The sequence below is a fragment of the Rhodnius prolixus genome, unplaced genomic scaffold, assembly GCF_049639745.1.
Source record: "Rhodnius prolixus isolate KJV_2025 unplaced genomic scaffold, Rpr scaffold_8, whole genome shotgun sequence".
Taxonomy (NCBI): domain Eukaryota; kingdom Metazoa; phylum Arthropoda; class Insecta; order Hemiptera; family Reduviidae; genus Rhodnius; species Rhodnius prolixus.
In genome coordinates, this window is record NW_027411593.1 from 3,887,345 (window position 1) to 3,902,758 (window position 15,414).

The 15,414-nt window shown below is 32.5% G+C and overlaps 1 protein-coding gene and 1 long non-coding RNA gene across 35 annotated transcripts in view; one reads left to right on the forward strand and one right to left on the reverse strand.

Moving 5' to 3' along the window:
- Positions 1–5,467, reverse strand: part of LOC141450715 (uncharacterized) — a 29,222-nt gene extending 23,755 nt beyond the window's left edge. For 11 of the 22 annotated variants that reach the window (XR_012456252.1, XR_012456268.1, XR_012456250.1 and 8 more), the window contains exon 1: positions 1,175–1,334. This is a non-coding gene — a long non-coding RNA (uncharacterized lncRNA). Of the gene's footprint in view, positions 1–938; positions 1,148–1,174; positions 1,336–1,498; positions 1,606–5,265 lie in introns of those variants that run through there. The other 11 variants (XR_012456269.1, XR_012456267.1, XR_012456259.1 and 8 more) reach the window with 9 other exon arrangements.
- LOC141450710 (sodium-coupled monocarboxylate transporter 1-like) lies at positions 1,378–14,171 on the forward strand. 13 transcript variants are annotated; one of them, XM_074121398.1, is made up of 16 exons: positions 1,378–1,501; positions 3,700–3,855; positions 5,500–5,620; positions 6,989–7,190; positions 7,276–7,435; positions 7,527–7,592; positions 7,743–7,794; positions 7,877–7,944; positions 8,024–8,178; positions 8,689–8,829; positions 8,914–9,022; positions 9,124–9,233; positions 10,603–10,786; positions 11,637–11,723; positions 11,849–12,003; positions 12,744–14,171. In XM_074121398.1, the coding sequence occupies exons 4-16, from the start codon at positions 7,012–7,014 to the stop codon at positions 13,027–13,029; spliced, it is 1,752 nt and encodes a 583-aa protein (XP_073977499.1). In that variant the 5' UTR covers positions 1,378–1,501; positions 3,700–3,855; positions 5,500–5,620; positions 6,989–7,011; the 3' UTR covers positions 13,030–14,171. The 13 variants fall into 13 exon arrangements, with proteins under 13 accessions (XP_073977499.1, XP_073977498.1, XP_073977510.1 ...); XM_074121397.1 differs by having other exon boundaries at positions 5,500–5,615; XM_074121409.1 differs by lacking the exon at positions 11,637–11,723 and having other exon boundaries at positions 5,500–5,615.
- Positions 14,172–15,414: the final 1,243 nt, after the last annotated feature.

The following is a 15,414-nucleotide window of genomic DNA, read 5'->3' on the forward strand; positions in this document are numbered from 1 at the left end:
TAGGCCATTTCAAAATCTGGTATTTATTAAACATATTTTAATTTTTTAACTTGTTATCAAAGAAAAAGAAGAGCACGCGATAGGTCATTTTTATGTATTTTTGCATCCCCTTTCTACTAAAAATATTGTCAAGGCAGTAAAGCTAGTATTTTTCTTAATATCGGGAAATAAGTAGTTTTCCGAGTGATTTTTCTAAGAAAAATCAAATGTTAAGAGCTTTAGATGTTCTCAACATACACAAAATGGCTAAAAATTAATTTTACATCTGTTACAAACAAGAAGGTTTAATAATTATTTCGTAAATTTGGGAGTATTGCGTTTAATTACCAAAAACATTGGAAACCTCCTGTCACATATATGTAAAAGCTACTGTTTCTTAAATAGGGAGGCACCTACTGCAAAAACGTTACCCGCAGAATTTGAAACTATTCTGGACAGGCATTATAATTAATTACTTACAGGAGACCGTTGAAAGCTCAAATTTTGGATGTAGCGATGGAAGCAAAATAAAGGTTTACTTTTTCATACATAAATCAGCTATATCGCTCAGGGAAAAAAAGGGAATTTCATTAAATAAATAACTAAATAAAAAGTACTTCGCTCAATATCTTAAGAAAATGTGGAGTATATTAAATTGGGCTATTTAATAGATAATTTTCTTTGAAAACCTCCAATACGGTCATGCAAGCAATAAATTAATAGGGCCTTAACATTTCTTTAACTTTCCATAAAAAGATCTTAGGTGAAAATAATCTGAAAATATTTCTATTAGTGCACAAGAAAAAGACACTACTTAAATTTCTCTTATAACGTAAAATTTAGTGTATAACGTAAAACAATATTGGATTTAGACTATAAATGTCCAATTTTAAGTAACATAAAATATAACAAACTATCAATTTATCTGAGGTAAGCGGTCGCCAAAAATTTGTACTCACAATACTGATCACCAATTTTCTAGAAAATTCAGTTGGGAACTTCAGAATTCCTTTAAACCTGGAAAGAACCAATTTCACATAGCACTACGACCTTATTTTTTTTGAGTGAAACTAAACTTTTGAATGGAAAATAATTTTCATTTATAGTCGAAATGAATAGGGCCACAACAGACGGAGTATCTGAAAGGACGTTTTCAGATGTTCGTGATAACAGTCTAAAGGTTAAGTTTAAATACCTGATTCTGTTTTTAATAAAGAACGAACAAGCGCAGATGATAATATTATAGGTGAAATATAGAAAGGAAAGAATGCTGTCTGCCTCTTCAATAGACCGTTGAGGATCCTGTGTTCAACACTCAACAGACACAGAAAAGAAAAAGGTTATTAACTCAGCTGACATTGAGTGTGCATGCGTATCCTGATAATCGCTTACAAAGACAAGAGTGACTAGATTTGTGGAGGCAAAGAACAAGATCAAAATTTGAAAAGATAAGCAATGAACGCGTCAGAAGAGAAGCAGAATCTGTGATGTAGTAGAGAAAATAAACAAGAGCACTAACCTGGTATATCCATCTCCCTCTTATATCAGAATATACATAAATGGCCTAAGAGGTACCTAAATTTGGATCCTCAAAATAAGGAATACGCGCTTATTGAGGAAGAAGTCAATTTAGCATAAATAAGTAGCTAATAATCGATTGTAATCAATTGAAAACAATTTTTTCGATCATTGAATTCGAGCAGCCAACAAAATTGATGCACCTGAATAAATAAGTCGTTGTAATAATTGAATTCAAAGAAAGTTGGGAGGTGTTCAGGGCAATTTTTTCGTTTTCGGGGGACCGCAAAGCACTTATTTCCATTGAAAACATAATTTCGAAAGTTTGTCATGATCACAATACTATGTAAAGTAATAATAATTCTGTGTTTATACAATTTGACACATTAAAGGGAGTCAGCTTGGTACATTTTTTTGTTTTGCATCTATTACATTTCTATGACAAATAAATGAAAATAATTAGATAAATAAATGAATAGATGGTACACTCCTTTTGAAATCAAATAAGACAAAGATAAACGAGTAAATATGTATATAAATAGCTCGAAATAAATTAAAAGTACACATTCAAAGAATAAGGAAAAGTAAATAAAGTAAAATAAAATAACTGAAAAATAAATTTAAGGAAAAATCTCTTCTTTTGATTACAGTCAGCATATAAAATGCTATAGATTTTAGTTTATTTAAGTCGGAGACTATTGACAAATTGACAGTATTTTCTTCCTCACTGATATTTTTATCAATATATCTTTCTAGGAATTGATCTCTGGATAATTTGTAATGCGGGCAACTAATAAAGTATTTGTGAAAGGGACCTGTATTCATTATATTTGCACATTTCACATATTTCCTACGCATTAATTATATGAGATTTTCTTTCAATAAACAATCTTATACCTCAACAATTCTAATACATTTGGGATTACAATTATATTTAAGGTATTGTTCACCACCAATTAGGGTTGTCAACTGCCCTTTTTTGGAAAGGACAGTCCTTTTTTAACACATGGTTGTCTTTGTCCTTTCTTAAATTAGGAAAGGACGCCTTTTGTCCTTTTTTCAGATATTGTTCACAAAAATCTAATTTATTTTATTGTATTTTTGATTTAAGTTCTGACTTCTCAGACTTCTTCATTTGGCGTGTTGTTTTTTTTGTTCTAACTGAACTGAATAGATCAACAGATTATTGATGTATAAGTGATGAATAAGTGTCTTTTTTTTTCTTATCCCGCGACAAAGGCGTTAAGCCATTTTCTGTCTGGCAGCCCAATATCTTTCATATGGCGTATTCATGCCCTGTTGTGCCGGTTAAAAATCATTACACCGTCATTGCACAATGGGGCAAATCGGCGAGTCCCTAATACCTATCTTGTGGAGGTGTGCTTGTAGATAGTCGTGCCCTGTAATTCCTTGGAAGAGCACGACAGACTTTTTTCTTGGGAGGCCGGCAGGTATCTTCATTTTCTATCAGTGTTGCTCACTGCTTTCCAGCGGCCGTGCTCCTGTATTCCTCGTGTAATTTCCCTATTATGTGGTTACCTATAACTCTTTTAGCCGATGCGTAACACACTGCGTGGTCGGGCTGATCACATTGACTTCCCTGTTTCGCAAGGTTATCGGCCTGCTCATTCCCTGGTTATCCACAATGTGCCGGAATCCACTGGAAAGCCAGCTGCTTCCCTTCTATAAGTATCTTTTCAATCATTTCCTGGCACGCTCTTACATCAGCGGAAACTCCACTTTGAGCTCCTGGTTATTAACCTAATAAGTGAAGATATAAATGTACCCAGGCCAGATTTCAGACGGTGGAGAGGGGACTTTTTTCCGTGGCCCGGAGCCGGAGTCTCTGCATGTACGCCTAAAAAAACAGGAACACGAATGATATACATTCCTGGGCCTCAAAATTCTGTCCACTGCCCTGAATATACCTAATTTTTTTAAGGTGTCCTTTTTTGGAACTTTATATAGTTGGCAACCCTACCACCAATAAATGATGCCATCAATCTGTCCTTATATCTTGAATTAAAGATCCTTTCAATATCTTTACTTTGTAAGTGATTAGTTTGCTTAGGATGTCATCACAGAATAGTTTTACAATCATAAGTCGGATCTAAAAATGAAGGATATCCTAAACACAAGATATCATTTAAATACGACAACCAATTTTCAGTTTTACAATTAAACTGTTTTTTTTTTTTTCAGATACTCGAACAAAACATCATAATATTGTCTGGGCAAATCAACTGACGTCATATACGAACTTTAGCCCACCATTTTAATAACCTTTCAAGCACTACAATTCTGAGATGTTTGTAATTTATTTCAGATCTTAATGGAAGTGGTTAGCAGTGTTTACAGGTAAGCGGTAAGAATTGTTTGAAGAAATTATTTTTTACTTTTTCTAGATCTTTGAAAATGACCAAGGGCCCACATTTCAGAGGAGTACAGTACTGTTAAAAATCTCTATAAATTACAAAAAAAAACTTCAAATTTTAACTTCCTGTCATTTTTTTGTTTTTGAGTTATGTGGCCAAACTTCACAGTCAGACTGAGACTGTGCAGAAGCAAATTATCTGAGTTGAATATTTTAATCGAATTATTTAAAAAAAAATAGAAGTAAAGCATAGTGCATTGGGAATTCGGCAATTTATAGTGCGTCATTCAATCAACATTTTTCAGTTTCTCTAAGAAAAATTATCGGATAAAAAGCTTCTTGCACAAAAAGTAAAATAAGTGATAACAGTATGATTTTTTTTTTTTGCTGATATAATTTGTTTACATTACTGCTGTTATCAAGTGCTCTTAATAGAGTTTATCTTCATCATTAGGTCATTCAATTAATAAATGGCTAATTGAAATATGATTAAATTTAAACAACAAGCAATATCAATGGAATGTGTGGTCGGCGGCGTGTTACGTCCTGCTCTCTTTAGATAAGGCGACGAGTCAGTAACCAAAACGAGAAATCCTGCTAAAAATAGAAGGAACCGAGAACGAATAGAATGCGTATCCTTAGTAACAGTGATAGATTTGCTAAGATTAGGGCAGGTGCAATTCCAGGGAGGCGACAAAGAGATCATTGCCCTAGAAAACTGGACAATTCTTTTGTTTTTGTTATATTTGGAAGAAAATCATTGTGGAAAGTGGCTTTATTTTGAATACTAATGGTAAATCTTCTTTGCCTTTGTATTTCTTAATAGAAAGACTTCGATAATAGAACCTAAAGAATTGAACTTAGACGTATTTAGCGAAGAAGTTATCTTCAAGGCTGTTCTCATCCAAAATGTTTCTTTTCTAAATACAAGGCCTAGATCGGGAATCAAATCCAGTACTACAATACACCTTAGCTTTGCAAGCTTCCCAATAATTTTTTAATGTATGGCATTTAAGCATAAAAATACTATCGAATGGTAATAATTTTTTTTAAATTTGGTGCTCTAATTAATAAACAAAGCCGTGCACGAACAAGAATTTTGCAGCCTCCAGTAGTTTCGCAGTTCTCAAACGGCTTTAACAGATATTTTATTATAAACTCCATATTTCTTCACTAGTAAAAAAAATTGAAAACTTTAAGAGCTATTCGTGATCTCTTCAAAAGATAACTGATAGGAAATTTACATCTCACTTTCAAAACAAAAACATAAAAAACCTTATGTACTTATTCAGGTATAAAAAATAGAGTTTTATGCCAAATAAAACTTTTAAAAGAAAGTTCTTTTACTGTGAAGCATTACAGAATATTTGCTGAAGGGAAATTTGACAACTTACCTCGGCTATAGCCTCGCTACTGGTTATGTATGATATGCACGAGGTACGTAGTATGTACACTAGACGTGAGTTTAGTTTTTTAAACTTTTGATCAGGAATAATGATTTAAACGGCGTTCCTGCTTCCTCATCAGTATTATTTTATAGTATCATTTATAAATAATATTGAAGTCAATTTGTTCTTAATTTTTTCTAATTGCTTTATTATATTCATTTAATTAATGACGTTTACCAGAACTGGATTCTTGACTTATGAGGCATTGGAATGGCAAAAAGAATAGTGACTAGTTCAAAACAAGGATGGAAGTAAAACTGTTGCAGGATTGTAAGATACCAAGGACACGAAGAGGTGTAAGGCATGAGTTACCATTTTTTATTATATTAGATCAATCTTCAATAAGCACACAATAAAGCTTAAAAATAAAACGATAAAAGTATAATAAAAAAAGACAATCGAATATCTGATAAAGAGATAATTCTTTTCCTTTTAAACTTTGCAAAAAAACTCATCTTTTGAAGTATTTACCCCCTCCTTAAAAATACAAGCGAAAAAAGACAATTAACCCATTTATTTCAAATATACATTTATTAGCGGTGTAAAAAGATTTTTTACTTAGTCCGTTGGAAGTAGGGAATTTACTAACAAGCCAAACACGTCAGGTGAGCGCAAAATGAATTTAAAATTGATTAGTTTTCGTTAAACTGATTATTTGATTAGGTGGTTAAAATTGATTAGTTTTCGTTAAACTGAATATTTGATTAGGTGGTTGTCAATCATACGTTTTCACATGTGACACTGCTATTGCCTGTTAAACGGACTAAGTTAATTATAAAGTTATGTTTCAAGTTATACATATAGAACTTTTGTAAAAGTCTATTTTTTATTTTTTAATACTTGGCGGATTTCAAAGTATCTAGAAAATGCTCAAAATTTGCATGATAAAACTTTTTTAGTTTTTTTAAAAAGGATAAATTTTCGGAAAAATGAAAAAATAATGAGTAAAATTTCTTTTATTCATTTGAATTTGACCAAAATCTTGAATTCTGAAGCAACAAAAACTTTCATTTGATTTCAAAAACCAGTCGAACAATTTACAAATTCCAGAAGATAGATTTATTCGATTTTCCTAAGATAGCTACCACTTGATAGCTTCAGTTTTCAAGCAAATTTCTTCAAGCCCAGCTTCTACGGTGATCTCTTAATTTGGCAAAAAATTTATTTTCACTTTATTCGACGGTAAGGGTTTGTGAATGTTTCTTATCAGAAGCCTACATTTCATAATGATGGCAATTAACTCTAAATCAAATGATGGTTTTTGGGTTTTTTTCGACCGTTGTTGTAGATGATTTTGGTGAATGTCGAGGTGCGGTCTTAAATAAAAACAACTTTTTTGTTTTATACCAACGTTTCGGTAATTATTACTACCTTCTTCAGGGTCTGTACAAAAGGAATATTACACTAATATATATAAAAGAACAAAATCAAAAAATACATAAATAAATGTTTTAAAAATAATTTTATTTATGTATTTTTTGGTTTTGTTCAATTTTATATATATTAGTGTAATATTCCTTTTGTACAGACCCTGAAGAAGGTAGTAATAATTACCGAAACGTTGGTATAAAACAAAAAAGTTGTTTTTATTTAAGACCGCACCTCGACATTCACCAAAATCATCTAAATCAAATCTTGGATAAACAATTCTATTCCATTCTTTTTTTAGGGCTCTTCAACTAAAAAACTAACATGGAAAACTCCGGTCTTCTATGGACGGACTGGGCAGTTTTCCTGATTTGTCTCTGTTTATCCGCGGGTATATCCTTATATTATGGATTTTTTAAAAGGAAACAGAATACAGTTGAGGAATACCTATTTGGTAGTAAAAATATGCCCACATTTCCCATCTGCATGTCAAATATGGCCAGGTAATTTCTTATATTGCTTCTAAAATATTATGTGAAATACAACTTAAATTTATCCATTTAATATCATTTTATTATTTTATTTCAGTTTAGTATCCAGTATTACTTTTATAGCAATGCCTACAGAGGCATATTACTACGGAGCCCAGTTACTGTTTATGTGCCTTGGTATACTTACCGCAGAAATTCTTTTATATAATTTTTATTTACCAGTATTTTATAGGTTAGGATACACTTCTCTCTTCGAGGTATTGTGCTTTTCTTTAGCAAATTTTTAATCGCATAATATTAGCCAATATTAAAATCGTTCTATAATAAATTTTTTTTTACTTTTTACAGTATTTAGAAAAACGTTTTAATAGACCGACGAGATGTTTTGCTTCGACAGTTTTTTCGATAACTCAGGTAATTTATAAAGTAAAAAAATTTTCTCGCCGATGTTTTACAATAATTTATTTTATCTACGAGTAGAAGCTAGGTTACCACTCATACTAGCGGTTTCCCCTCATAGCATTCGTTTAATTCACATTATTGTCAATCCAAATTTTGTTTTAGATGCTTTATCTATTGGTAGTAGTTTTTACAGCATGTACAGCAGTTAGTAGAGGTCATTATAGAAAGTATTAATACTGAATTAAGTGCTTAAGTAATAATACTAATGTATATCTAATATAAATTAACGTTTACAGCACTTGGAGTACCATTCCACATCTTCACACCATTTGCTTGTATATTTTGCACAGTCTACACTTTATTAGTAAGCATATTTATTGAAAATTTATTTCTCTAAATCTATTCATAATATATCTATTCAATTAAAGCATTCTGTTTTTCAGAGTGGACTACGAGGTGTTGTTTGGGCAGACACTCTGCAGTCTGCGTTCATGTTTTCGGCTGTGGTTATATTAATATTTATTGGTGTATGGAATGCTGGAGGCATTGCAAATGTTGTAGATATTGCAGATAGAGGATCTCGCTTACATATTTTCAAGTAAGCTCAAATAAATCGAATTATTAACAATAATATTAAGATTTGGTTGATATAAAGGAACTATGCTATTTTCGAATGGTGCCTATAATTCTTTCGGCACACTGGCATAGTTCCATTGGAACTACATACCAACATTGCGGACCTATTATTCGACTGAAAACTTGACATTCAACTAAAAAAAAAAGAAACAACGGAGCCACAGGATCTCTTGGATAAATATAGAGTTATGGAGCTACAAGGAAAGTTTATTTTTTTACCTACCTTCACTAACAACTGGTATCCTAAGCGAGTGTCCTTAAGGAAGGTCAGCCTCTTTTCTGTATTTGAGGGGTTTGTGGTGGCCATTCAAGAGGAGGTGAACGGAACAAAGTCCCGATAAGTTTCACTTTGTAGATTGAATTAACAGGGCGGTTCCACTAATAAACGGGCAGGAACGCAGGCAATCCAAAATGTCCATTGTGCCCGAAGCGAACCACTTATTTTTATGACATTTTAATTTGTTTTTTCCAGCTTTGATCCAAGTCCGTTCACGAGAAATTCAGCTTGGATGCTGTACATCGGTACTTTATTTCTAGCAATGTATAACTCTTGCACAAATCCGGCGATCATTCAACGCTATCTCTCTCTACCAAATTATTCCCAAACTAAAATGTAAGAATATCTTAAAAATTCTTCAAAATGAGCCTGCAGAACATAAAAGATAATTTTGTTAATCATGTTTTCTTGACTTTTCAGAGTGGTTATTACGACTGCCACAGCAACTCTAGGAATTCTTAGTTTAGCTATATTGCTCGGTTTGGTGATTTATGCAACTTATTATAACTGTGATCCAGGATTGAGCAAGGTTATCTATTTCATAGATTTGGAAAAACCTGTTTTGTGTTGAAAAATAAAAACTTGAAGTTCGTAAGATAAATTTTTTTTATTTTTTTATTTTGTTTAAAGGGATTTGCAGCTCAAAATGAACTAGTACCCTTTTTTGTGGTTGATATAGGAAGAAATATTCCAGGCGTTACAGGACTATTTCTAGCAGGCATTCTATCTGCTGCTTTGAGGTATGTTTAACAGACTGAATAGTAGTTTGTAAAAAGATTTATTATACAATTTTGTTCTTTTTCACTTTAGATTTTTGAAAACAGGATAAGATTATAACAGAAAGTATTGTGATCTTTTCAAAATTTTGAAATCGTGTTGTCACTAAAATACTCATGACATCCCCAATAAGTATTCGTTTTTAGAAGATAATGTGTGTATATTTGCGGGTGGGTCAAAGAATTTCCTCTTAAATGCACTTTCAGCAGATCATAAAATCCCATTGCTTTTATAAAATGAAATGAAGTGAAATAATTCCTTACAACACCTTAAGGGTACGTTTACAACGGAGCTGTGAGTATAGATGATAGCAGAGATGATAACTGATAGAGTAAAATATAATCGCTGATTAGTGTGCACAACGGAGCTGTGATACATGCAACATGCCCGAGTAGTGAAGAAGAATTTTTATGTTCAGCAGCAACGAAATGGTATATTTTAAAGAAAAAACGCTTTAGAAAAAATCATGTACATACCATAAATAAAAAACGAAGTACTTTGGGCGAATTTCACCATTTATATAAGGAACTTAGAAATTATCCGGATCGTTTTTTTGAATATGTGAGGATGGGTCCACCCACATTCGACTATATTTTAGAAAAAATAAGGTCAAAATTAAGAAAACTTTGGAAAAATTGTCATGGAAATCCTATAACCATAGAAGAAAAACTAGTGATTACTCTTAGGTTAGTAATGATTTTATTGAAAAAAAAAAACAAATAAATACACATGAAAATAAATGTAAGCACGATTTAAAAAACAAAATATTGTTTAAAAGTAAATAATAAAATAATAACCAAAAATAATGAGTAAAGACAGCACTAAATAATTTTTCGACGTCCATTTTGAAGCTCCGATACTGGAGTTCAGCTAGCAGAAAAATGAAAAATTCAATTCTATCATCTATGCTCGTTTATACCAGCGAGTATGAGTCACTAGTCGAAGCTTCGTTGTGCACGCTCACATAAGAATGTACTAGGTTATTCTATAAGCGCTGATGCATCACTGCTATCATCTCCGCTATCATCTATGCTCACAGCTCCGTTGTGAACGTACCCTAAGGCTGGAAACATAGTGGAGCGGCGAGCAAAGCGGCGCTGATAGCGAAGAGCTAAGCGGCAAAAACAAAAACTAGAAATAGATAGAGTTGCTCTATCTTCGCTTTGCTCGCCACTATGCGCGGTCCCATATGTTTACTTGTGTTTGATTTCGCCGCTTCGCTCTTCGCTATCAGCGCCGCTTTGCTCGCCGCTCCACTATGTTTCCAGCCTAAGACAAAAATAATAATAAATTCAATAATGAATTTCATTAAATTAAAATAAATAATTTCAGTACAATGTCAACAGTGGTAAACACTATTTCTGGAACTACAAGTGAAGACTTGATCAAACCTTTGCTTAGAAGAAAATTGACAGACTCGCAAATGAATCTCTGCATTAAAAGCGTGGTAACTGTGTTTGGTTTGATAATTACTGCCGCAGTTTTCGGCCTGAATACAAGTGGTGGAGTATTTCAAGTAAGTTAATTTTACTGTTTGTTACTTTGTAATAGTTTCGAGCTTGACGCAGGTCGGAAAGCACCTCGGCCAAGTGGACCTCAGAATAAACGTATCCACTGAAAACGCAAAATCAAAAATGTGCTCTAGTAAGATTAAGTAAAATAGGGTAGATGTTTGGTACTTACAAGGTCCTACGACTTTCCTACAGTTTCTTGGAGCATTATAAACCTCAGGCGTCCTGTTCATATTGGCACGAACTGAGCGATTCTACCCAATCAGACAGAATATAAGAGAACGTTTCCTCTCTTCCTAGCATAGTCCTAGGTAACCACCCTTCCTGCCTAAACGTTCCAAGGGCCTCACAGGTTTTCGTTTGTTTCTGAGTCAGAATGATCGCTCAGAGCAGCATGCCTTCTACATAGAACTAACTTAGGCGGTTTCATTTGCCAGATCACGATATCAAACTTTAAAAAACTAGTCCCTGCAATTTTTTTTGTCATTCTAAGACAGTCACGAAAATTTAGGGAGAAGTTAAGCTCAGAGGATTATAGCTACGAACTACCTAAATAGTATGTTATTGCAGAGGTATTCAATCGCCAGGTTCTTTAACCACAAACGAATGGACGAGGTGAAATTACAAGATTTTTTTTCATTAGGCATAATTCATTAATATAGTAATGTTTATTTATTTTTTACATGTAGCGTGTCTTTCCTATTTCGAGTTTCTCAACAAATATGAATTAAGTAGTTCACACGCAGTCTTAAACCGGGAATGCTGCATCTGGAAATAGGAGTTGAACCAATTAACTACTTACTTTGCGTTTGTACTGTAATTATGTTCAAATTATTTTATTTTTAATTATTTCAGCTGTACAGAACTTCTGTGAGCCTTACTAGTGGAATGATTGTATTTATTTTTACGTTTGGAATATTTTATAACAGGGCTAATACAAAGGTGTGTTCACAACTTGCATTTATGAAAACAAATCTCTACTCAAAAATCATTAGGGAAATTAAATAATTTATGTTTCTTATAAATTGCTAATAACTGTTGAAGAAACTAAAAATTTTATCATTTAGGGCGCAATAATTGGATCACTAGTTGGAATTTTGGTTACCGTCACACTTGGATTGGGAAATCAAGCTGCCATAACTTCTGGCCAAATTAAATATATTCATAAAGTTATTACTGTAGAAGGATGTCCTGGCAACTTAACACAGTCTTTAGGACTTAAGTAAGTAAGATTTGTTTCATTTTATCCACTGACTACAAGATTCATAACTGGGTAGGGACTAAATAGACCAAATTAGTCAAGTAGAATTAAAACTGTGGTTTAAAGTAGTAATGCATTAAAATTGTTTATACAATTAAGAGAAACTGGTTTGCAGATTGGCCGCTGTAGTTTAAAAAAGTTATTCGCCTAATTTTTCAGGCGGGGCTTACCGTCCAAGTTGAAACACGTACATTACTATTACCATTTTCTCTCACAAATAAAAAGTAGCCACATACAGGATTCGAACTGAGGTTCCCCCATTTACAAATCCACGCTTCAAAATCCACACAAACATCGTTGTAGTTTACCCATATTGGATCCAGTAGATTGTGCAAACATCCACTTAACAATTAACTTAAATTAAAGATGACCCTGATAGGATATTTCTCACGATGAAGTCGATGTATGCATCATAATACGAGTAAAACGTTAAACATTGTTGGAGCAAAAAAAGTTACCAGTTCTGTACAATGTAAAAAAACCTAAAAAAAAAAAAAAGTACATGACAGTCGTTTAGGCACAGATGTGATAAGATACGGAGTGAGCAACGTTATATTCCTTAATGAGCAATATTCTATTTAGTAATGGCTTACTACTGCCTTTTCTTTCAGGGTATAATCTCCATACACCTCTCACGTATCACGCCTCCTACTCTTCATGCAACACCCTGAACTAATTTTTTGTTTTTTGTTTTGTTTTAGCGCCACCACTGTGGGATACAATGGCTATGAAACTCCAGTTACATTCGCAGACGATGTTCCATATCCTTTCAGAATATCTTTCAATTTGACGACGACAATAGGAGTAATTGTGAGTCTGATAGTTGGTTGTCTTGTTAGTCACTTCACAGAACCGGAAAAGCTGTTGGACGAAAATCTAATCATACCACAGATAAGAACTAAAAAACCAATACTTCCTGGTTATGATGTTGTACCAAGCAAGGAGTTGAAACAAATAACTACAGTTCCTAAGAGCGGAGTGACGTAATCTGCGCTACTATTTTTCAGATCTCTTATTTATTGCTTTAGAAAGTTAAATTACAAAAACTCAACTTTGTTAATATTATGTTTGTATTTATTAAGTTTATCTACATGTTCTTCTGATATATAAATAGAAGATGGAGTCACTAAAAAAGCATTGGCCCAACTTCAGATTGACAATTTAGACTACAGCTTTTATTAAATGGTCTTCCCAAAACGTTTTTTTAAGTGCGACTAACAAAAATATGAAATTGAGGTTAGAAGAATTGGCGACCAATTTTATCAAAAGCTAACCGAATCGCTTTCGTAGCAGTACAGCTTTAGCATGCACATTGTCAGGAATATTTTCCGCTCTGTCACTCTAAAAGGTACAGAAGGTAGCTATAAAGAAATGAGTACCCATGTTCCCTGATATAAAATGCCTAGTTAAAGAAAAATGAAGGAAAAAAAAAAAAAAAGAAAATGGAAAAGACCCAGAACAATAGACTGATAACCAATAGAAATTCGAAGCTAAGAACATATGAGCAGCCAATCATTAGCTGAATAGATTAGATTTAACCTATTTAAATGGTTATAATAATCCTCATTACTAGTAAGGGAAAGTATTGTTGCGATCGTCTTTATACAATTTTAGAGTTTCACCAGTAATATCAGAAATGCCAAGTGTTCCAAAAAGTTATTTTTCAAATTTAATATTTATTTCGAATTGGAGCCAGCACGCAGTGAGAGGTTTTTGGGCAAAATAGGCCGATCAAAAAGTGTCACATTATTAAATAATTTTTTTGTTTAAACTATGTACATATATTCATTGCACACATGTAACATATATTACCATTTTACTGAATTGAATTTGTGGTTTTCAACTATTCAATTGTGGCAGGAGAATAATAATGTGAGTGTTAGAACCAGATGTATTTGTTAAATAAAACAACTTCTATTTTGTAAATATGTATAATTTGTAAAAAAAAAAAAACATCCCATTCTACTGCATACTGTTGTTAAATAAATATCTAGAAAAAACAGATCTATTCTGTTATTACAAAATGATATAGAACTGTTATTTACGTTAATAAAAATGTTACTAACACGTTTTAATTATAACAGAAGAATGAATTATCTTTTCTAATTAAATACAATTATCAAAAAGTCTATCAGTTGTTTCTTAAATTACCTATTACGAAAACAATTTTCCTCCAGAAAAAGCATAAATTGGGTTATCGTTGATATGGTAAAGTCCACTTTCCTTATAACAGTCAAGCAATTTCAGTTGGACAGGCTTTACTACATTAATTTCCAAATATACCGATTTTAATGAATTCTTTACCGAATTGTAGAGAAAAGTTAGCGTTATATGTAACCGATATAAATAGCAATGATTTAGTGATAGTAGTTAATGAGATATACATAGAAGGTTAAATTTTAGAGGTTTTCAATTTCTTTGAAATTTCAAACGTTTATATCTCTTTTCGTATTGCTTAGAATTCAATGAATTTTCTACCGAATTGTAGAGAAAAGTTAGCTGTATCACTGATATAAATAGCGATGTTTTAGTGATAATACTTAATGAGATATAGCAGGTTAAAGTTTTGTGGTTTTCAAATGTGAAACGTTTATATCTGTTTTCGTATTGCTTGGATTTCAATGAATTCTTTACCAAATTATAGAGCAAGGTTAGCACTATAAATGATATAAATAGCAATGATTTAGTGATAATAGTTAATGAGATATGGAAAGTTAAATTAAGGCTAAATTAGTTCGTATTTCATTCAAATTTCAAACCTCTATATCTCCCTTAGTCTCTTCGAGAGACTTAGTTTCCTCTAAAATGACTCTATTCTATTTCAAATCAAATACCAATAGAGTTACTAATTTAAAGTGACCACACGTCCCGATTTTGGCGGGACAGTCCCGCTTTTTGGTGGACTGTCCCGCGTTCCGCCGATTTTTAAAAATGTCCCGCTTTTTAGAAAATATCTGCATTTCTTATTTTAAATGTACTGTAAAAATATATTACCTATTACTTATTAAGTATTATAGTGAATATAAAGAAATAAAAAATACATTAAAAAAGCACATAAAATGCATGCAGAGTAAACTAAATTAGGCAATGTACCGAGTTAGATTTACTCGGTGGTGTTCGATCATTGTCGTTACGTCTCGTACATTGGGATCGTTCTAATTGGGTGACATTAAAAAAGGAGATTTTATGGAAATATGTGGAAAAATCTTTTGAATATATTAGTAACCATTTTCCGAAAAATAATATTTGCGAAAATGATATTTTTGATGAGGTGAATATTTTGAAAATTGTAGAATTCGCGCTCTCCCTTCCAGGAACAAATGCAGCAACAGAACGTGTTTTTTCTAGTATCAATAAAATATGGACAACTGA